Source organism: Dama dama, chromosome 5, assembly GCF_033118175.1.
Source record: "Dama dama isolate Ldn47 chromosome 5, ASM3311817v1, whole genome shotgun sequence".
In the NCBI taxonomy this organism is placed as follows: domain Eukaryota; kingdom Metazoa; phylum Chordata; class Mammalia; order Artiodactyla; family Cervidae; genus Dama; species Dama dama.
The window spans coordinates 122,499,475-122,522,430 of record NC_083685.1 but is presented as its reverse complement, the minus strand read 5'-3'; the positions used below and the strand labels follow the sequence as shown (position 1 = coordinate 122,522,430).

General features: G+C 54.8%; 1 protein-coding gene across 2 annotated transcripts; it reads right to left on the bottom strand.

Annotated features, from left to right (window-relative positions):
• Nucleotides 1-2,028: 2,028 nt before the first annotated feature.
• CANT1 (calcium activated nucleotidase 1) lies at nucleotides 2,029-18,450 on the bottom strand. 2 transcript variants are annotated; one of them, XM_061144641.1, is made up of 4 exons: nucleotides 18,372-18,450; nucleotides 7,023-7,675; nucleotides 5,061-5,264; nucleotides 2,029-4,320 (listed from the first exon to the last, which is right to left on the bottom strand). In XM_061144641.1, exons 2-4 carry the CDS (start codon nucleotides 7,651-7,653, stop codon nucleotides 3,950-3,952), a joined length of 1,206 nt encoding a protein of 401 aa, XP_061000624.1. In that variant the 5' UTR covers nucleotides 7,654-7,675; nucleotides 18,372-18,450; the 3' UTR covers nucleotides 2,029-3,949. The 2 variants fall into 2 exon arrangements, with proteins under 2 accessions (XP_061000624.1, XP_061000625.1); XM_061144642.1 differs by lacking the exon at nucleotides 5,061-5,264.
• Between the last annotated feature and the right edge of the window lie 4,506 nt (nucleotides 18,451-22,956).

Below are 22,956 nucleotides of genomic sequence, written 5' to 3'. Positions count from 1 at the left end.
AACCACTGGACCACCAAGGAAGTCTCTCTCTGCTTTTAAATCATCAGTGTGTACTGGATTCCATCAGATTTTTTTTCCTCGGTTTTTTGAGATTATCATACAGTTTTACTTTCTTCATCTGTCAAATATGGTGGATTATGTGGATTTCAGAATATTAAGCCAACCCTGTGTTCCTGGAGTAAATCATAGTTTGTCATGAAGTATTGTCCATTTTACATGACATTGTATTCAACTGGCTAAATTTTTGTCAAGGATTTTTGCTTCTATGTTCATGAGGGTTTGTATTTTTCTTCTCTTGTATTTGTCTGGTTTTGGTATCAGGGCAGTGATGCCCTCACAGAATGAATTGAGGGTGTTCCCAGTTCCCAAAATTATGGAAGATTTTGTGTTGGCTCCTTATGACTTCTTCCTTAAATGTCTTAGACACAATTTACCAATAAAGTCATTTGGCCTTGGAATTTTCTTTGTGTGAAGGTATTTTATTTTTGCTTTACCCAAATCTATTAATGGTTTTATTAAGGTATAATTTACCAGTTTGAAGTGCACAAAGAAGACAGGATTAACATTTGGAAAGAAATTAATCTCATTTTCTTTCACCTAGTTCTGAGATGACTTTTTGGAATTTCTTTTTTGCTAACAAATTGAAGAAGGGAATGGCAACCCACTCCAGTATTCTTGCCTGGAGAATCCCATGGACAGAGGAATCTGGTGGGCTATAGTCTATGGGGTCACAAAGAGTCGGACACGACTGAGCGACTAACACTAATGAGTTGCAAGCATGAGTGCTAGGCAGGCGCAAGTCACTTGGAGCCCAGAGTATCGCAGCTGCTTAAGACACAGTCAAGAGCCGATTTTCTGTGCCTTCCTCCTCCATGTGCAGTTGCTCACCCTGTCCCCCTCCTTGCTCGATGTGCTGTGGCTCCCCACCTCCCATCCTGGGACTGTTCTCGTGAGGATCGCGTCCTCATTGCTGGGCCCCTGGAAACACTCGACCTCCTTACTTGACGCCTGCAGGGTTTTGACGGTTGACTCTCCTCCCTGGCTGTCCTGGTCAGGCTTGCAGCAGGTGGCCCCCGATTGGGATACTCTAAGGAAGCGTTAAAGATGGGGGAGCTATTTACAAGGTGTGAGTGAGCAGGTGCAGCTGGTATCTGGAGCTCTGGCCACTCCCAGGCCAGAAGTGACAAAGGCAGGAAGTAGCTCCTGGAGATGGTGCAGGAGGCAGGCAGCCCTGGGGAGGGAGTCAGGGCCTCCCAGCTTGCCCCACTGCTTCCTGCTGGCCGGGGGTCAGTCCCAGAGTGTGCTGATGAGGCGCAGAGACTCACTTGGGTCAGCCTCTGGGGAGGCCAAGGATGGGGAAGGGATGAAGGAGGACGGGCACCCTGACCCACACCTGCCTCCTTCCAGGTTCCTGAGGCTTCCTTTCAGGGCCCCCGTGTCCTCCAGAATGATCCAGTTGGTTCCTGCAGGCTCATCAGGCACCTAATGACATCTGGACCAGTCGAGACCTCTTGCTGGAGCCCACCTCAGTACCAATCTTCTAGTAGCCTCCAAGAAAATGGATAAGTAGATGCTAATCTGTGTATGAACTCATTTACTGTTCATGACAGCTCTGTGAAGTAGCTCCATTATCGCTGTCCTTTCACGAGCGAGGAAATAGCAGCAGAGAGGTTAGCTGATCCAACCACGGTCACACAGTTGCAAAGTGTCAGAGCTAGACTAGAACCTGGAGTGGAACCAGAACCTATATTCTTTACCAGTCTGACCAAAACAGCGTCTTCAGGCTTAGGGACAAGCTGGACTGGCTGATTTGGTTTCCATAAAGGCTTCTAGTCCACAAAGGTCCACGGTCCCAATCCCATGAGCTCCCATGGCACCCCGGCCATCCTGCATCAAGAATGCTTCTGGCTCCTTCCTTCCCAGGATCCCTCTTCATCCCCACAGGAAGCGCACCCTTCTCTGAGCCCCTGTGTGAACTGGCTCTCATATCCCCTGGGGCAGTGCCAAAAGCCATCACAGACCAGGAGACAAAGAGAATTCACTTTATTGTTTACAAAACAATGGCTCCAGTAGGAAGGAACACAATCATTATGCTTACAGCAGCGAATGGGGTGGGGGTGGGGGTAAAGTCTAGCTTTAAAATACTTGAAAATCACTGACTGTGTGAAAATGGAGCTCCTGAGCACCTGGGTCTTAGATCTCAACCCAGTGACTATCCCTAGTCCTCCAACCTTCCTAATTTCATCTCTGGTATTTTTAATATCACACAGCCCTGAATGTCGTGGATATTTATCAAGGAGGTGGGTCAGGGAGCCCAGGTAAGCAAAGTCAGAAAAGACTTGGGCCTTCAGACTGCGTACAGTGGGAGCTGAGTTCTAGAGAGACATGTCTGTTCAAAACCCTGTTTTCTGTTCTTCTGCTATTCATTTTATAGTGGAAGAAACAACCAGCGCAGGAATGAGGGATCCTTCCTGGGTCCCCTCCAAGCATTCGTATTAAAATTCCAAAGTGGGAAAAGTCTATGAGACGGGGGTTCACAAGGCAACAGCCAGAGCCTAAAACAGGGCGCTTCCCGGCCATCACAAAACCTACATTCTCCTGAGAGGTGAGGTAGCTTCTGGGCGAGGGGGACCATGGGCTGATGGTGATGGCCCTTCTAGGCTGTGGTTCTGGCTGACCTGTGTCCCAAACTCTCTACCTTTACCCTGGGGTATGGAGAAGAGACCACAGGGACTAAGGCATGCCAAAGTTTCTCTGAAGTTTCTAGAAAGAAAAGGCTGCAGAACTCCCATAGGGAAGTGAAGAAATAAAAAGCCAGGGCAGAAACTGCTGGACCAGGCAGGCCTTGTCCACAAACTCCAGGGTAAGGGAGCCCCAGCGTCGGGGGCCAGGTGCAGGCTTGCCAGAACCTAGGGCCCCTCTTGCCTCAGGAATTACACATTCAAGTCATTCACGGAAGTCTTTCAAGGAATGGCAATTTCTGATAATTGCTAGAAAAAGGTATTGTATCCTTATCATTGTATCCTTTGGCCAAGGACTTAGAAATGATTGAAAACTTGCCTTACCAACTGTAACTTCTTAATTACCATTTTCTTCACTGCTGGGAATGAATTTCTTAAGTACAGGACTTTGCTCTTGATAAGATTTGCCGATTCCATTTTATAAGAAAGGAAACTAATTAATATATAAGCTAATAATTAAAACTTCAAAGTGCTACACAGGCATAGAATTTCCCTGAAGACAGAATACAGGGCCAGTCCCTTGAATGGAGAAGTTTGACGTGGGGGCAGACGGTGGGCCTGTGTCCCCTCTTGCGGCACTTTGAGCAGACGTGTTCCCGGAGGCCTGCCCTTGCTCTCACAGCCCTGTGAGGCCCTGCAGTGTAAACAGGTTCTTTTCCAGGGGCCTGGAGGGGTGAATTTAATGCCTGAGGTTCACAAGGAAGAGATGAGGGGTGGCCCAGGAGCACCAAGCTGTCAGCCCCACTTCAGACTCACTGCTGGGTTCCCAGAGAGGGCACAGTGCTGGACACACAGTAGGAGCTCAAGAAATATTTATTGAACAGAAGGAGAAATGGAGAAAAAAGAAGAGGAGGTCAGATGGAAGAAAGGGCTGAATCAAGATGCCTGCAATGACTAGCTTCAACCACCAGGCGGCAGCGCAGGGAAATGTCCAGCCTGTAGTTCTGGGATACCCCACCACCCCGCCACTTCCGTTCCCCTCTGAGAAGCCACATCTCAGGCTGGGACTGAGCTCCTAATTCTGGAAATTTCTAAACCAGGCACACACCTCAAGAGTTCAAAAAAAAAAAAAAAAGAAAAAAGAAAGATAAAAAGATAAACTAATCACATGAAAGTGCAGTCCTTGGGTTTTTTATAAAACTTGAGTCCTGACGTAGCTTAAAACTGTCCACCCCTCGGCCTTGCTCGTCATCTTGACTTTTCTCAGTTCAAATGAACTCTATGCCCTCATACTTCACACTCCCGATCTTGGTCTCGGGCAGGAGGAAGCGTCCGTCCAGCGTGAAGGCCATGATGTAGGTGGCAATCTGGCCGCCGTCTTCCTCGGACTTGAGGGCCACGATGATCTGGTCGTCGGTGTTGGGGATGAACTTGAAAGAGGAGAAGCCGTGGGTGGGGACCACCGCTCCCACGTGCCGGACGGTGATGTCCCCAAAGTCCTGGGCGGCGCTCAGCAGCAGGTTGGTGCCCCGACGCTCGTCATCCTTCTCGCTGTAGCGCTCGTGGCTGGCGCGGCGCGGCAGGAAGAACCAGCGCTGCAGTGTGTCGCTCCAGCAGGCAGACTCGTGGATGAGGTAGCCTGGGGACACACAGACTGGTCACAGCCCGCCTGACCCGGGCCCAGGGCGGCCTTGCCCAGCATGCAGACCCGCGAGCGGCCCGGAGCCCGAGCAGCAGTCCGTCTTTTCTTTAGCTGTCTATCTGTCCAGAGTGGCTGAACCCAGCAGGACAGAGCCCACGGGGCCGCACGAGCCTCTGCTGGGCCGCCTCTCTGGCCGCCCTCCCCTGCCGGCTCCCCCAGCACTGCTGAGTAGCCATGGCCACAAGGTCTGTCTGTATTTCACCTCCTTGGTGCTCCTCTCAGGGCGCAGAGGAGAGAGCTTCTGCAAGTGGCACAAGTAACACCAGGTCTGATCTGAGAAGGCGGATCAGGGTGGGTAGGAGAGGCTGCCTTGCAAGCCGAAAAGGATGGGAAGTCCGCCTATCAGGAGGTGAAGCTGTGACCTCAGCCACGTGTCCAAGCCCGCTCCAAGTACCGCCCCTCCCTACCACAAACCATAACTTCCAGAAATGAGGGCAAAGAAGCAAAGTTTGTACCTGCTCCCACCACCAGGTCAGGGGCGAGGCCCGGCCTCGGGGCGGCCCCCAGGAGGACACTGCGGACGGGGCTACTGTCTGAGCCTGCCGAGTGAGCCTGGGTGAAAGCAAAAATGGCTCACTGGCCCCAGAACCTAGAGGCCTGGTGGGAGCAACCGTCAGAGACAGTCGAATGGTTTAACAGGCAAGCTCGCAGTACCCATCCATGGGCCTGGCTCTCACCTGGCGGCCGGATCCCAGCAGCGGCCCGCAAGGCGTTGTAGCTGGACACCCAGTTCTCGTGGTCCACGCTGCCTCTGCAGCCCACCACTTTCACCCACTCCGGGTTCTCATTCAGCACCTCCCCCGTGGCGGTGGTCCACTCCTTGCCCAGGCCGCCCACATACAGATGCTCGTCCTTCACGGCCAGCCACTCGGCTTTGAAGCCTGGGGACAGGGAGACAGGGGCAGGGCTGAGGCAAGGGCCAGCCCTCTGCTGGCCTGGCCTGTGGGCCCAGTCAGGCCAGAACAGAGAGCCCTCTGGGCCCAGCAGCTTTAGGTGGAAGAGGTCACTCATGTTGGACTCAACTTGGGGCGATGACGAGAGAACAGGGGATAGACCAGCTGGCTTGCAGCTCCACCCGAGGGTGGTCGGTTAGGCCCCTCTCCTCAGAGCAGACACCATGGCATTCACGTGGGGCAGACGGGCACCACCTCTGCCTTCTGTCTCCTCTCTCCCTGCCCTCCAGCATCTTCCTCCCAAACTCACCCCAGGAACCCTGCTGTAACTCATGTGAACCTGCCAGTGGAGCGGCCTAGTCCTCCCCCCGGCCAGAAAAGTGGCCCTCCACTCAGCGTCTGCAGACCCCGACCTCCCCGTTTCTCCAGCTGTCGTCTCAGCCCCACCTCAGACTACGCCCGACCCTGGGAAAGTGCAGAAAGTGCAGATCACACAGCCACACCCCCGAGGGATTTATGTGCCAGCGGCCAGAGCTGAGTGGGGCTCAGCACAGATGCTCACAATAGCCATGCCAATCAGTGTGTTTATTTTCTTAGATGGATTTACTTACCATGAGCCTAGTTTTGAAGGCTGTGTGGGCACTTTGTTCTAGCATATTCTCACCTGTTCCTATACCATGTTCTCATTTGTGCTTGTTCCCAAATGTTTTGCAAACTTCTGGCTGGCCCAAGGAGCTGTGGCCACAACCCTCGCCCCGGGAAGCTTCTCTGCAGGTGGCTCTGGGGGCCCCACTGACTTCCTGTGGTTCCCTCCAGGTGACCGACCACCGGGCAACCCCGAGCTCCCTCTGTCCTGCTATCCTCCAGATCTAAGGGGCAAGCAGAACTGCTGGATGGTGCCGGAAACGCGCAGCTGGCCTGAGGCAGGAAGCGGGCAATCGAAGTTTTCAATAGAACGGTGGCTGAGACAGAGTCCTGCCAACCTGCCCAGCCTCGGGCAAAGTCGGGACAGATTTTTATCACTTTGAGGGAAGGGGGGCCTGGCAGCCAGCCCAGGGCCCAGTGAGTTAATGCGATTCCTCCCTCGACCCCAGGTGCCTCAGTGGAGCCTGGCTTTCCAGCAGGTTCAGATCCAGCCACACGCACGGAAGCTGCTGTCAACTCTCCCGCTGCCCCACGTGAAGGTCTGGGCACGCAGGCTCCCTCCCACAGCTCTGCTACCCGCCTGCTGGCGTGGGGCACAGCCGATGCCAGAGGTCGGATTCCACTCCAGGTCGGGGTTGGGGGCACAGCTGCTCACACTCAGACCCTCCCCCTGCTGGGTTTTCAGAAAGGAGCAGTCTGCTTTTTAACAAAGACTCAGTTCAGAAAGAGCAAACCTGATGCCCCGGCTTTAAAGCTGAGGCACGTGGAGGGCGCAGTCCCAGCATGCACTCCAGACACTGATACGGTTGAGAACACAGAAATGGGCTGTTCCCCAGGTCAGAGCCCAGCGCTCCTCTGGGAGAGACCCCGCTTCCCCGCCAGCCCCCAGCAGAAGCTCACACTCCTGGACGCGGCAGAGTCCAGGTCTCCAAGACTCTGCTCAGGCTGTGGGGGCCGCAGGTCAGAGGTGGGGGAGACAAGATCTCCCCAACGTCCCCTCCCTCTGGACCTGTGACTGCTTCACTGCGCACAGGTTGAGAACCAGCCGGATGGCCTGTCCTCCAGCACCGCAGCGAGCCCGGGGACAGACGGCCGACCTACCTTTCCCCACGGTGCCGTCGCCGTCTGACAGGATGACCCAGGGCACGGCCCTGGAGCCGTCGATCTGGTAGACCACGCCCGTCCGGTCGTCCACGGAGTAGAGCTTCCCGTTGAAGACGATCAGATCCGACAGCTCCATGCCCCGCCCCTTTTCCGCCAGGTGGGACTCCAAGACCTCATGGCCTTGGTCCCACTCCACGGCCACCCGGTCCCCGCTGTCCGACAGGGTCAGGTGACCCTTCTTCAGGTAACTGACCCAGGTGTTCTCCTCCGGGGCCCTGGACTTTGTGTCCAGGTCGGCGATAACAGCGATCCGGTATCGTGTCCCGCCCGGCGTCCTCTGGGGGACAGACAGTGGGTAGGTGTCATTGTACCGGGCAGCAGGTAGCTGGCCGAGCTTCCAGTTGTGGGCGTTGGGCAGGGGGGGCCGGCCAGGAGGAGGGCGGTGGGCGTAGAGCAGCCAGAGGACGGCGGCGCCCACGAAGGACGGCAGGATCACCCTCCAGCGGGGGCGGAAGCGGGGGTCCGCGGCCTTGGTCATGGACGCCAGCACGGGAAGGCCCCCCACGCTGATCCGGAGAGAGTGCATAGACTCATTCCATTCCGGGGGGCTGGAGAGCTGGACGGGCATCAGACTGAAGGGCGGGCGGGACCTGCAGCGCAGGGCAGAGAAGAGCGGTCACGACCTGCTGGGCACAGCGCCCCACGTACGAGCGGGCGCATGGCCCAAGGCGGCCTCGTCCAGGGTGACTGGCGTGACCACGACTCTGCCATGACTGCTCCCTTGGCTTAAGTAAACCCTGACTCTAGCAGTATCTTTGTTTACTCTTATTCAGCAGGAAGAAAAGTCTTTCCAAAGCAAAATCATTCCATGTCCTCTGTCCCAGCTGGCAAGACAGAAAGCTCAGTGAGAGAAAGTTCTGCGTAAGCTGGTGCTTTGCAATCTTGGGAAAGAGGGCACGTGGCAGGCGGGGAGGTGGGGAGGAGCTGTGAGGGGGGAGGGCGTTGGGCAGGACAAACTATCAGAGACAGTACAGGTACACACTTTAAGCAAAGGTCACCTAAGCCAGGAAGCCCTCTCTGATGGCTCTGCTCCCACTGGCGGCCTCCAGCCCCTCCCTTGGCACCTGTCCCCACCGGACCTCATGTTACGGCTTATTAATTTGTGCCCCCAGCTACTGGAACAGTGCACAGAACAGACGCATGCTCAGTGAGGGAGTTTTACTTCCTCCTGGGTTACGTTCCTGTGATATTCAAATAAAGCATAAAACACAATCAGCCTAACAGAAACGTGCTGTGCTTAGCTGCTCAGTCATGTCTGACTTTCTGTGACCCCGTGGAGCCTGTCGGGCTCCTCTGTCCATGGGACTTTTCAGGCAAGAATACTGGAGTGGGACACCCTTTCCTCCTCCAGGTGATATTCCTGACCCAGGGATTGAACCTGCACCTCCTGTGTCTCCTGAATTGCAGAGGGATCCTTTACACTCTGAGCCATCGGGGAAACCCATTCAAATCAAGTATGGAACACAATCAAGCCAGACAGAAACAGTGCAGGTTTTGGCAACAACCGTCCCCTGGAGCCTTTCTGTAATGCAAAAGGCTGAGGGTCCAGAGGCTGACGCGTCCTCATCCCTGGAGCCCCGCCTGTCAGCCCATCAGCTCCAAGGACAGCGTGGCTCAGCCTGGCCTGGTCCCCGGGTGCAGCTGGAGGCCGAGCTCCGGGGCTGGTGGTGGCGGCCAGGAACAGTGGCTCTTGTCCCAAGCACAGATCACGGCAGCTCACAGGTCACGGCAGCACCAGGGGCAGAAGCAGCAAAACACCAGCCCGTAGAATACAAGACCGCTCTCAGTTTTGACCTTCAGCTGTAACTTGGCATGTCTCAGCCTGAGAAACATCCCTGGGGCCACGGAGGATATCTGCCTTGGCCCCAAAACAACTAACGGTTGACCCTGTGTGTAGATGCTCCTCGATCCGCCAGGTGGCAGCTGGGAGGGGCGTGGGGACTCACACGGGGCCTTGGCACTTCTGTGAACCACCCCCCCACAATGCAGACCATGTGGTCTGGCTTCTGAGATGGAAAATCAAGGCAACAGGCCCACACGGGAAACAGGCCTCTCATCCCCTTGTTTATTGGACAGATTCTTAGGTTTTGGCCACAGTGTCAAGTACAGAAAAAGGACTTCTAAGGAGCAGGTAAGACATGCGGGGCCCCGCGGAATGGCCTCAGAGTCCTCTTCTCCTCCCCTGGGCATGAGCCCCCGACTCCCCTCCTGGGAGAGGGCTCCCTCTGCCTCCAGGAATCAGTCCCCCAATTTGCCATGGAGACGCAAGCTGGTCGCTGGGGACCTCACGGGGTAAGCAGGAGTCCTGGCCCCTCCTCTGGTCTCGCCAAACACGGCTTCACAAGCACGGCCAGGCCAAAGCTGCCCACTGTCCACGTCCAGCCTACTGCTGGCACTGAGCTCTCCGTTCCCACATCTCACCTCCTGGTCAAAATTCTGCCTGGATTTCTGACACACATTCGCCTGCAATTCTTCCCCCAGGAATTGAGGCAGCGATGGCGGATGGCCATCGTCGCAGCTGCCCTGGTCAAAACTTCTATCGAAACCCTGGGAGACAAAACCTTCTCTGTGAATACACTTCAACCGAAAGTTACGAGCCACTGCCACCTTGAAAAGCCCAGGTGTGGCCCCAATCCCCCTCTGTCTGCAGCGTCTGCCCCGTCAGCCCCAGCGACCCGGCCGCCTGCCTCCTCTACATCGGCTCCCACGGCCCCTTCTCACAGGAACCACGCAGGCACCCTCCTGCTGCCACCCCCCACCCTGACACCCACTGGTGCCCCGTGGCCACCGACACCTGCCATTCGAGCCAGTCCCTCTGGCCGTGTCATTCCCTGCTTTGGGAGCAAACCCTCACTGATTACACAACCCCTGCCAACCCCGACCTGTCCCCGGCGAGCCGGCTCCTCTGCCTGCCGACCGACCACCCTTCTACCCCGCGTCCTCCAGACAGGGCTCGCCTGCCCTGGCTCCTGACGGTCTTGCTCGCACTCCTCAGAAGGGCCTCCCTGCCCACCCTCTACCCCACAGCACACCGCGCCAAAGGAATGAGAAGGATACCCACTTCTTGAGCAGCTGAGGCTCCTTGCCCCTTGGCCCCACCTTAGGTACACGCAAACCCCCGGCCCTGGAGCTGGCCGGCCGGTCGAGCTGCCTGCTGTCACAGGGCTGCGGGTGCAGTGGGCAGAGTGCCTGCCAGCGTAGACGTGTCTCCATGGTGATGTGTGTCTTCACGGCCCCTGGTGGACTCTTCATCCCTGGGTCGCTGTCCCGGTGTCCCCCCCTCACTCACTCCCAGCAGACTCTGAGGATGCCACCAGCAGCTAGGGCCCAGTGGAGCCCACCCAGCCCCCCGGCCCCGGTCCAGGAGAGGACGTCCTGCTTGCTCGGGGTCAGGTCAGCCACGCCTGGTCTACTGGTTCCTTCTCAGTCTGTACTTGTCCAAATCTCCCATCCGAGTCACTGTTCCAGCTCCGGGGTACGCCCTCAGGTACACTAGTAGCAAGCAGTACGTGAAAGGGTGACACCGTGCCTCTGTGAATGAATGCAGAGCCCACCCTCCCCATCCTGGAGGAGCGCTCACTCTCCCGTCCAAGCTAGGGTCCACCCCTGGCCCCAGAGACGCCCCACCCACAGACAGGCCTGCTCCTGGGGTCCAGCCTGAGACCCCAGCCCACAGGGAGTCCTGCCAGCAGCAACGGGGACGCCAGTGGTGACCTGCTTGCGGTCTTCCTCCCTGTCTCTCTTCTTGGCCCCCAAGGCGGGCTCCTTCTTCGCCACCACTTCTCCTTCTGAATGCACACCCTCCCAGCCCGAACGTCTCCCTGGAATCCAGGCCAGGAGCCCAGCTGCTGAGCCTCCCGCGCCTGCAGCAGGTTCCCGGCAGGAAGGCACTGCTGGCCAGGGGCGCTCCCAGCCCTCAGGCGCCAGCCTGGGCAGCAGCCAAATCGCTCATACCCTCACATCCTGGCAGGTGCCAGGCCCCCTCACCTGTCCGCACCCCAGCTCCCAATTCCGCACCGCCCCCCCCCGCCCCAGCCTCTGCCCTGCTCTTGTCTCACCGTGGCCTCCTGATGACCAAGACCTCTGGGGCCAACCTGAGCTCTGCCCGTTACCAGCCGCGTGACCTCAAACAAGTGACCTCGCTCCTCCGGGTCTCCATCTCCCCACAGGTAAACTGTGCACGTGACCCAGGGCCGCAGCCGCCGGGTCAGACGCTGTGGGACTTGGCCCTGACCACCCGCTGCCGTCCAGCGCTTCCCTCCTCACATTACGAGCGCCTGTGTTCGGGCCTGGGGGGCCCAGCTCTGCGGGCGAAGCTGGTGCAGGGGCCGGTCCACTCCTGTGAGCGCCGGGCACGGCCAGAGGCAGGCACTGGACGGCCCGCAAAGCTGAGAATACCCACACTCTGCTCCCCGAGAGAAACAGACCCTCCCAATCCATCCTCCACACAGCTGACAAGAGACTTTCCTGAAAAGTGAATCTTTACCAGCCCCTGGCAAAGGACAAGCTCCTCAGCCTGCAGGCGAAGCCTCGAATCCTCACACACGCTCCCCACGCTCAGCACCGCATTGTCTGTGATCCCACCATCTGTGTGCCAAACACTTGCACAGGATGCTTTCTCCAGCGGGCCACATAGACCCACCTAGCAGTTCCTAGCTGTCCTGTCCCCCTCCTGCCCTGCATCTATGTGACGTGCCCCGCCTCCAGTAAGCCTCCCTCCTGTGAGGGGCTGACATTGGTCCCAAAGGCAGCCTGGCCGGATCCCAGGACCCGGGACTGTCCCTTTCTATGGCAACAGGGACTGTGCAGATGAGAGCAAGTCAAGGGCCTTGCGATGGCGAGGTTACCCAGGTGCGCCCTAAGTGTGATCGTGTCCTCACAGGGGGGAGGCAGCAGGGGATGTGATGGCTGAGGAGAAGACCACATGACCACGGCCGAGAAATGCATGGGACCCCGAGGAGCTGGAAGAGGCGAGGACGCACTGTCCCCTGGTGCCTTCGGCGGGAGTGCGGCCCTGCCCACACCATTTCAGCCCAGTGAAATGACACCTGGCTTCTGGCCTCCGGAACATTGAGGGCACATGTGCTGTTTTCAGCCAAGAAGTTTGTGGTAACATGCGTGAGGCCAGGCCTAGAAATCAACGCACCTGATGCCACCTGCAGGGCCGGGGCTCTGCCATTTCTCCAGGTGCAACCTGGTCTCAGCCTCCCCACTGTCTGAGCCCCAGGAGCCCAGGGGTTCTGCTCAGTCAGGTTAGCTCCCAAGACCAAAGGAGGCCTGGACTCCGATCACGTTTTGTTAAATAAACATTCATTCGATTGCTTTCGGTGACCGGAGAACTCGGGCTGCCTTCCAGAAAACCCCTTCAGCTTCACCACTGGATCAAAGCCCAACCTTGGTGTCCATCCCTCCTTTGGCATCCCGAGGGATTATTTTTATTTTGTAGAAAAAGTTTCCGATCAGACTCGTTTTCATGCCGTGCCATGACCTGCCGGCTTATCATTTAAAACTGATGGTGAGCTGCCTGAAGTCTCTTGTTGCTGGAGGTCTGGCTCCGAGACCTTGCATTTTCATTAAAAACAAAAACAAAAAACAGAACAAAAACAAAACCCTGCCATCCACTAAAACCAAGAGACAAGCCAGCGCAGGTGAGAGGTGGAATAGACAAAGCCGCTCCCAGAAGGGCCTGCCCCCTGCCCATGCACCTCCTAACACCAGGCAGGTTAAACGTCTGCTCCTACTGTGACAAGACGTCTGTCAACCCCACCATGTGCAGCTCACGCTCAGTCGTGTCTGACTCGTTGCGGCCGCAAGGACTGTAGCCCTCCAGGCTCCTCTGTCCATGGGATTCTCCAGGCAAGAATACTGGAGTGGGTTGCCATTTCCTTCTCTGGGGGGTCTTCCTGACCCAGGAATCAAACCCACATCTCCTCTCCTGCATTGTAGGTGGATTCTTTACCTGCTATCGTAATGGGTCGATTTTTTTAAAAAATTATTTTTATTTATTTGACTGCACTGGGTCTTAGTTGCAGCACGTGGGAGCTAGCTCCCGGATCAGGGATTGACTCTGAGCCCCCTGCATTGGGAGCGCGTGGCCTTAGTCACTGGACCACAAGGGAGGTCCCAGGCTGACTTTATATAACCAGGAAATTGGAATCAAGTTGCTGCAGTCAAAGTCACAAGCTCTTTGGCCGGCCAGGCTCACCTGTTCAGGGGGCATGCCTGCATTCGCTCCTGTTCAGAAACCCCAGGGGACCACACCCCTCGTGGCTTCCTTGCTCCTGTGCCAGTCCCACTGCAACACCTCTGGAAAGACGTCCCTGGGTGTCAAGGGGCAACAACCACCCAGGGGCTTCGAGTCCTAATTTCCTTCTGGGTCCCCTCTCTTTGGGGCGGGTGTCAAGAATGGCTCGTTGACACTCATGCTTTTCTGCTTTCTGTCGAACCAGCACTTCCTTAGAAGAGAGGCCGGAAACAGCCAGGTGTGGTGTTGGTGACTGTCCACTGGCCAATGGACTCCAGATCCAAAGGAGGCAGCACCAACCTCTTGCTGTACACCCAGGGGGACGCTGCCTCCCCACCCCAGGAGCAGCAACCCCTCCGGGGTCTGGTTACGGTCAAGGAGGAGGACAGGCTCTGATACCCCTACTTCCACAGGCCTTTCATCACCAGACTCTACCAAGGCTTAGACGAAAGTGGGTGGTGACACCCGACACCGCCAGGAGCCTTTTTCTGTAGATTCCTTCAGGACAGGGGTGTGACAGGTGGCAGGGCAAACAGGTTTAACGACAGCTGCCAAGGCTACCCGCCCCCCAGCCCCCTTCAGGATCTCGGGTGGCAGGAAGCACAGCGTGGAGATAGGAGGCCCCTCCCTGCTCCCTGCTGCCCTGGGGGCAGCCACTGTCCTCCCTGGGGAGCAACTGCCTTCCCGGCCCCGCCTCGCTCCTAGAGAGCCCTGTCCAGACGGCAGGCTGGCCTCCGAGTTCCCGCTCTGCTCACTGCCAAAGGGCACTTCCTGGTTAGAAAGTCAAGAGCTCATCCCACTGACATCACTAGAGGCCAAGGGTTTCACAGCCACAGCAAGACAGCATCTCAAAGAATGCAGACGGTGTGTCTCAGCTTCTGGAAAATATGACCAGATCCATGGCATTCTTCTGTTTTGGACTTGCCAAGGCTTATTACTTTGTACTATTTTAGGCCATTTTGAATGTGGACAGGGTGGACAGTGGAAGGAAACCAGGAAGGAAGGGAAAGGTCCACAGCAGTCCAGTATGTCCTTTTCAGTTCAGTTGCTCAGTCATGTCCGACTCTTTGCGACTCCTTGGACTGCAGCACGCCAGGCCTCCCTGTCCATCACCAGCTCCTGGAGTTTACTCAAACTCATGTCCATTGAGTCGGTGATGCCATCCAACCACCTCACCCTCTGTTGTCCCTTTCTCCTCCTGCCTTCAATCTTTCCCAGCATCAGGGTCTTTTCAAATGAGTCAGCTCTTCGCATCAGGTGGCCAAAGTATTGGAGGTTCAGCTTCAACACCAGTGCTTCCAATGAATACTGAGGTCAGGGCTGAAACTCTGGGCCCTGCCTGAGTCTGCACCTTCCCCAGCTCCTCTTACTTTGTATACAGGCATTCACAACTGTGTGCTGAATCCGGTTACATACAGCTCGAGGTAACCTATTTTTCAGCCCTCTGGCTTGCTTTACTACCCAAGAGGAGTGAGTTTGTTTTCTGTTGCTGCTATTAACAAATTACCGCAGACTCGGCAGCTTACACACCACAAAGTCGCTTTACGGTCTCGGAGGACAGAAGTCTGACATGGGTCTCACAGGGCTAAAATCAAGGGCTGAGTCCCTTCCCGAGGAGCTGGCCTTTCCCACTTTCTCGTGGCTGCCCACGTTTCTTGGCTTGCGGCCCCTTCCTCCACCTTCAAAGCCAGCAACAACGCTGTCTCGCCCTGCCTTTCTGCCGTCACTTCCCTCTGAAGTTCTCTCTCCCTTTTCTGTGTTTAAAGACTCTGTGATTGCTCGATAACCCAGAATGGTTTCCCTATTTTAAGGTCGTGGGTTAACAACCTTAATTCCATCTGCTACCTTAATATCCCCTTGTGAAAGTAAAGTAGCTCAGTCGTGTCTGACTCTTTGCGACCCCATGGACTGTAGCCCACCAGGCTCCTCCATCCATGGGATTTTCCAAGCAAGAATACTGGAGTGGGTTGCCATCTCCTTCTCCAGGGGATCTTCCTGACCGCGAGATCAAACCCAGGTCTCCCACATTGTAGGCACTCTTTACATCTGAGCCACCAGGGAATCCTTAATACCCCCTTGCCACGTGATATATCTGTAGATTCTGGGGGTCAGGATGTGGACATCTTTGGCGGGGGGCATTATTCTGCCAACCACAAAGAGGGAGACAGAGAAAGAACCTCCGGCTTTTCCCAAGGGGCAGGGCCGTTCACACACGGCTGGGTCTCCGGGGTGGGCACAGGGTGTCAGGATCATTCACAGTGTGTAGTTACTGCCATCATGGGAAGGCTGCATTTGCTTCAGTTGTATCATTAAAGCTATACTTGGAGGGTTTTTAGCAAAAAGTGATCTTTCCAGTTGAAAGTGAGGTGCCGCACACAAAACCACACATCACTGGGGCTGTTTTCCCAGAGAGCCCACAAATACGAGACATAATCATCCCATGATCCACCTGAATCAGGGCTTACTCCCAGGCAGCGGAGCTGCACGTGTGAGAGCACATCTCCTCCCCGCACTTTTCTCAGTAGCAGGTATCAATCTGGCACTCACTCAACCCTTGGAGCCCTTCTGTGGGGGCTCCAACCTCACCCTCACCCCCACACCGTCAGTAACCATAACTGTATCTGGTCTGGCCCCTCTGCACACTGCTGTGTAGAGCCCTACTCCTGCCTCATTCCCCATGGACTGTTCCCCCAGCTGAACACGAATGGAAGTCGGGCTCTGCTTCTGAACCTGAACCTGTGAGTTCCACTTAATGACTGGACCTACTAGAGGTAAACAAGTAGGATAAAAAGAAAAAAAAAAAAGCAAAGGAAGTGAGAAAACTGAACACCTTCCCAAACAGATTTCTCTAGCATCAGGATTATTTTTTTCTAATTGATCATCTTGGTCTAGTGAAACGGGAAATCAACACAGAGGTCGTTAAAGATCAATATGTAAGTTTTCGATTCCCATAATGTTGACATTTAAAAACATCTTTTCAGGAATCTCCACAGTCCAGAGTGTTACTGGAGGGAAAAGTAACATCACTACCTTTTCCCCCCGCAATGTCCTAGGTACTGTTCCACAATCATCTGAACGATAGAGAAATGACTTATCACAGTGTAGACCCATTTCAGGACTCCAGACCACATTTCCAGATCTGAGGTACTCTGTTTCTGAAGGAGAACACACTAGAGCATGTGTCCACCTACCCTCCACAGCTGCCACGAGGACCGCCACGTTGCTGCTGGGAAGTCCCGAGACTCAGATGAAAGGGGCGTGTGTGTGGGAGCCCACAGTGCTCACCTCAAAGGCCACATTCAGGGAGTGGGGCGGACACAGCCGCTCCTCCTGCACCCTGGGTCCCGCCTCCCCACCTCTGAGGCTCCGGGAGGCTGGGCACACCCGCAGGGTGCATTCAGACTGGCAGGTAAGAAATCCCTCAAGTATCGACAGCTTAAACACATCACTGCTGTGGGCTATGAAAATAAGGGGTGAACTACATTTGGGTAACATCTTTAGGGGGAAGAAAGCAGACCCTCAGCTAACAGAAGGAATGGAACGATCAGATCACAGAGCTGCACAAAGCATACTTGCCTGAAGGGGATTTCCTCCACCACCCTGTGACGTCACAGTGCCTGGGGAGATCAGGTTAACTGGGACGAGAAAAGGAGAGAAGACAGAGAATCCTGGCCCCAGACCACTGCAGAGGCCGCGTGACAGCGCCTGACCAACGCCTCTCCCCTGAGTCCTCTCTCCCAAAGACGCTCTCAGGACAGAACACCCCTACCAAGTGCAGAGGGAGTGGCTGGCTGGTCAGTGTGCCTCTCAGGCCGAATAGAGGGCTCATTGAGACCAGCAGGGAGGCGCCCCAGGGGCAGGCTGCTTACTGGCTGTTCTGGGAGGAGCCCCACCGAGCCCACAGGCTCAGGCTGGGCTGTTCCACTGGCAGGCCTGTAGGGTGAGGCTGGGGGCTGGAGGAAGGCCCACAGCCCAGCCCAGGAAGATTTTTCTCAATCAAGCTCCTCAAAGGGAGAGGAGGGTGAGGCTGCAGAGACCCTAGGGCTCCTGAAGGGCTGCAGCACCTGCTTTCTTTTCATGGACCGCTGGAGACCCCGTGCTTTTGTTAAGGTTTGGTCCTTAGACAGAAGGGCCAGCAAGATTCACTCGACCTCAGCAGATGCGGGCTCCCACATCTACAATTTGTTCAGAACTGGGTAGGAAAAGATGTCAAGCACATACCCTGAGGCAGGCAAAGGAAAGAGAGCTGGAGTGCTAAAAGGCACCCGTCTCCTGGGGGACCCTCAGGTGCCTGGGAAAAAGACGTGTCCGGCAAACGGAAGGGGGCCTGCCAAGCCTAGGGACGCGAGGGCAAGGGTCACGACAAGCCACAGGGATGGGCAAAGCGCCTGTCCTAGGAATGGTGCCCATCCTGACCAGAAGGTGGGGAGGGGAGGGGGAAGAGGGGGCAGGGCAGACAGTCTGGGTGCAGAAGCAAAGAGGGGAAGGAGAGGAAGGCCTGCTGGGGTGGGGGACGCTGACCTGCTGCAGGTGTGACAAAGTGCCAGTCAGAGAGGGGAGGGGTTCCCTAACTGGTCAGGAGAAGCCCTGCAGAGGTCAGAGAGGCTGGTAATGAAATCACAGCGGGCAGGACAGGGTTGTCCTCAAGGGTAGTTAAGCCTCAGGAAGGGAATGCATCCTCCAGGCTCAGAGGGGGTGATGCCCCAGCCTAGTCCGAGGGGCCAGGAGTCCTGCAGTAAGAGGGGGTGGTGGACCGCGCCAGTCAGGTGGGACGAGTCCCCCAGGTCAGAGGGGGTCGTCCTGCAGTCACACGAGGGAGGTATCTCCTAAGTCGGAGCGGGGAGGTGTCCCGTAGGTCAGAGGAGGTAAGAATCTTACAAGTCAGAGGAGAGGGAGGCGTCCCACCCTAGTCAGCGAGTCAAGGGGGGCGGGGGCCGCCGTTCAGGGAGAAGGGGGACGGAGCCTGCAGGGTCGGAGGAGGGACGCGGCGGGGTCGGAGCGGGCAGCAGGCGCCGGCGAGCCGCCGGCAGGCCGTCACTCACCCGGTGCGGTCTGGCTCCGGGGCCCGCGGGCGGCGGGGCCTCGCTGCGGGTAGCGCCGGGGACCCAGCGGGCGGCCAACTTCCGCCCGGCGCGCTCGCCCCGCCTCCGGGCAACACGCTCCCGGCAGCCCCCGCTCTGCGGCTGCGCGCCGACGCCCACGGCGGGCTTCTGGGAGTTGTGGTTTTTTTTGCTGCTCAGCGAGCAGGTCAAGGGGGAGGAGCCGCTCGCTGGGAGGGGGCCCGAGGGTGGTGTGCTCCACCTGCAGGCCCTTTTCGGCCAATTATTCTGGAACTTTGGCCTAAATGGAAGTTGGGGGGATGGAATGAAGGTTTTGAGAAAGGAGTTATCATTCCTCCAGCTGAGATTGTAGAATCCCTCGCCTGGAGGGAGGGAAGCTTGGGCCCCTTTCTGCAACCCTATCCGCCTGTGTCGATCCCTGGAGAAGGAAATAGCAACCCACTCCAGTATTCTTCCCCCCCACCCCCCGCGCCCCACTCCTTATTCTTTAGGGCTTCCCAGGTGGCGCTAGTGGTGAAGAAGCTGCTTGCCACTGCACAAGACCTAGGAGATGCACGTCCGATCCCTGGGCATAGCAACCCACTCCAGTATTCTTGCCTGGAGAATCCCATGGACAGAGAAGTCCGGCCGGCCACAGTCCGTGCGGTCGCAAAGATTGGGACATGACTGAGCAACTAACACTTTCAGTTTCCGAGAGCCCCTCTCCTTGACTGTTCTAATCGGCCACATCGGAATGTTGATCGTTTCCAAAGAAAAGGTTCGGGCACAGGGCTACAGGCAGAAGTGTCCTGGGAATGGGGTGGAGGTTTCCCTGCCACTGATTTGCAATCAACGAACCCTCTCCCAAATGAGGGTCTCTGATTTCATCCTGTTTTTGCCAGTCTCCTTCCCAACCCCCAGACTGTTTTCTTGGAAGTGTTAAAAGGGATCCTGGCCCTACATTCCCAAGTCCTGCAATGTGCCTGTTTTAGAAATCCTGAAAAAAGCCTGATAGCAGTGGCGCTTCACCCAAGAGCTGGGCTAGGAGGGTGCCTCAGCGCTCTATCTGCACCTGATTCAGTCTTTTGGTGCCTGCAAACACCCCTGGGTCTCTCCAGAGCTTACAGATGCACAAGGGAAAAATTCAAATTATATTAACGATGCACAGTGAAAAACAATCCCCACCCCCCACTACCCTGTTTGGCATTCCCTGCCCAGAGGCAAATCACTATTACTAGTTTTTTGTGGAGCTTTTTTATGACGCACAGACTAATCATAAACACATACATTAAATTACCTTTTAAAAAATGCAAATGTGCTAAACATGGTTCTGCCTTTTTTTAGGGTGGGGGGACCCTTCTTGAATTCATTTGTTTCCTATCATGCTAAACTGAATCCTGGCCATACACCATATTTGTGTTTGTTCAGTCACTAAGTTGCGTCTAACTCAGCTCCCGCTGAGGACTGCAGCACGCCAGGCCTCCCTGTCCTTCACTGTCTCCTGGACTGACTGTGCCGTGCTCAGCTCTGTTTGAGTCTTTGCGACCCCATGGGCTGCAGCCCACCAGACTCGTCTGTCCATGGTATTTTCCAGGCAACAATATTGAAGTGCGTTGCCATTTCCTCCTCCAGGGGATCTTCCTGACTCAGGGATCGAACCTGCGTCTCTTGAGTCTCCTGCATTGGCAGGCAGATTCTTTACCACTGAGCCACCTGGGAAGCCCCTCACTATCTCCCAGAGTTTGCTCAAACTTATGTCAATTGATTCAGTGATGCGATCCAACCATCTCATTCTCTGTCACCCACTTCTCCTCCTGTCCTCAATCTTTCCCAGCATCAGGGTCTTTTCCAGTGAGTTGGCTCTTCGCCTCAGGTGGCCAAGGTATTGGAGCTTCAGCCTCAGCATCAATCCTTCCAATGAATATTCAAGGTTGATTTCCTTTAGAATTGAATGGTTTGATCTCCTTACTGTCCAAAGGACTCTCAAAAGTCTTCTCCAGCACCATATATATCATATATATTATTATTACTTTAAATTCTTCAAATCTTTTATTTATTAAGATATCTACATATATATGGGGCTTCCCTGATAGCTCAGTTGGTAAAGAATCCACCTGCAATGCAGGAGACCCCAGTTCAATTCCTGGGTCGGGAAGATCCCCTGGAGAAGGGATTGGCTACCCACTCCAGTATTCTGGGGCTTCCCTGTGGCTCAGCTGGTGAAGAATCTGCCTGCAATGCAGGAGACCCTGGTTCGATTCCCGAGTTGGGAAGATCCACTGCAGAAGGGACAGGTTCCCCACTCCAGTACTCATGGACTTCCCTTGTGGCTCAGACAGTGAAGAAACCATCTGCAGTGCGGGAGACCTGGTTTCAATTCCTGGGTTGGGAAGATCCCCTGGCGAAGGGAATGGCTACCCACTTCAGTATTCAGGCCTGGGTCGCGAAGAGTCAGGCACCACTGAGTGACTTTCACTTTCACAATGTATCCCTGAACAATATATATGCCTATTATAACTTTTACAACAAGAAATAAAACTATGCAGTGGATGAGAGATCAAGTCACTCCAGAGATATTATCAGGTTATTAATTTTGCCAACTATGGCATTAAATATCTTCTCTGGGATAGTGTCTGAGTACTGAGAGGTTGTATATCATGTATTTTGGTCACTTCTGTTTCTTCTTCTACAGATGCCCCAATATCTCATTGGTGTTTTTCAGAAAATAATCCTTTTCCCATTGATATGTATGCATATCATACTGCCTGTTTGGTCATAGATCCAGTTTCCATATATACGTGGGTCTGTTTGGGGGGCTTTCTATTAGGTTGTACTGGTGTATTTTTTCATAGTAGCTTCAATACCACTGTCCTCATTATTGCCTCTTTTTAATAAGCATTTATATGTTGTAGGACAATTCCCCCCTCCCTCCCACAACATCCAGCCCACCCCAGCTTTTTAGGATTTTGAATGGAATTGCTTTGAATATGTAGATTAATTGGGAGAGAATTGAAATTTTTATAGTGATGAGTCTTTTACCCAAGAACATGGTTTGCCTTTTCATTTACTGAGGTCTTCTTTAATGTTTTTCAATAAAGTTTGTAATTTTTCACCTCACATGAATGCCTGTTCTATATCATTACATAGAGAGCAGCTTCATTCTCTAAGGAGACACGTGCCATCTGCTGTGTGGATGTTCTGTAATTTACTTTACCAGGCCCCTAATGATGTCATTTTAGGTATCTATGATCTTTCTGCATTACAGCAATGCTTTGGGGGCATATCCCAGAACTTACTTATTGGAGCCCAATTGTAAGTATATCTGCAGGATAAATTCCTGGAAGAAAGATGACTAGGTCAAAGGGGATTTGCATCTTCTGGTGAATAGACACTACCTTCCCAGAAGGCTGTGGCATGAAATTGCCCTCCTCCCAGTCAGCAATCATGTACAACCAGGTTTTTCTTTAATTTTCATTGTCCTTGTCTTTTGTGCATCATAGGAGACTTAGCCACGACCTTCTCCTGGAAATTCTCTCCTCCTTTGATTTCTGTGGCTCTGCATGAAAGACTAAAAAATTCTTCACTTTAATTGTTCATTCATGTGTCTACTTACTCATCCACTCATGGTGAAAGGCATAGAATTGTGCCGTCCACCAGAGGGCCTCCTGTTTTGTGCATCAAGTAAAGTAGTCTTACCTAACTGGTCTGTCTAGGACTCTCTCTTGGTAACTGAAAGTGCTAGGAAACGGGAGTCAGCATTGAGAGATGGAGAAACTGAGGCATGGGGCATTAAGTGGCTTGATTAGAGTCGGGAGGCATATAAAAGGCAAAAGAAAGACGGCGACTGTATTTTTCTATCCCTTACTGCCCAACTTGGCGTGGAGTTCTGAGGGGACTCCTCCTTTGAGTGGGCGTGTCTTCTCCAGGCCTGAAGGTCACTCACAGATTAGCCCGTTCCATCCTGACAGCTATCAGTCCAACTCCCACCTGCCCCGGAGCCTTCCAGAACACGGGCAGTGCCATCCAGGAGCAATGAGGGTGGGCCAGCAGCCAGGGAAGCTGGGTCTGGCTGCCAAGTTTCCATCTCAGCTCCTTCTCCAGATCTCCATGGAATCTCTCCCACCCCCCTCCCTTGGCCGAGGGACACCACCACCGGAGCCTGCCTGCCTTTCGTTACCCTTTGGAACAGAATTCAAAAGTTTGCAATACCGATCTCTGCCCTTGAGACTGGGATGGCTGGGCAACCCGGCCCAAAAATAGCTGGGAGAGGCCTCAGTGGGAAAAAAAATCACAGAGCTGCTAATAACAGGCTTTGCTTATCTAGAGCTGCGCGTCTTGCAGACGTTAACTGAGGTCACGTAGTTTTTTCCAAGGAGGAGAAAACAGTGAGCATCGTGACGTGCCCGGGAAGAGAGAAGGAATTGCCAAACCAGGGAGTGCACAGAATGTGCTGCCTCTGGGCAGAGATTCCGGGCAGTGTGCTCCCCTCCCCCCACCGTGAGCCGCTGGGTTTTACATCCCATGAGCAACCCGTGTCTGAGAATGTGGGAATGTTCAGGAAAACTTTAGGAGTTTGGCCCAGACATCC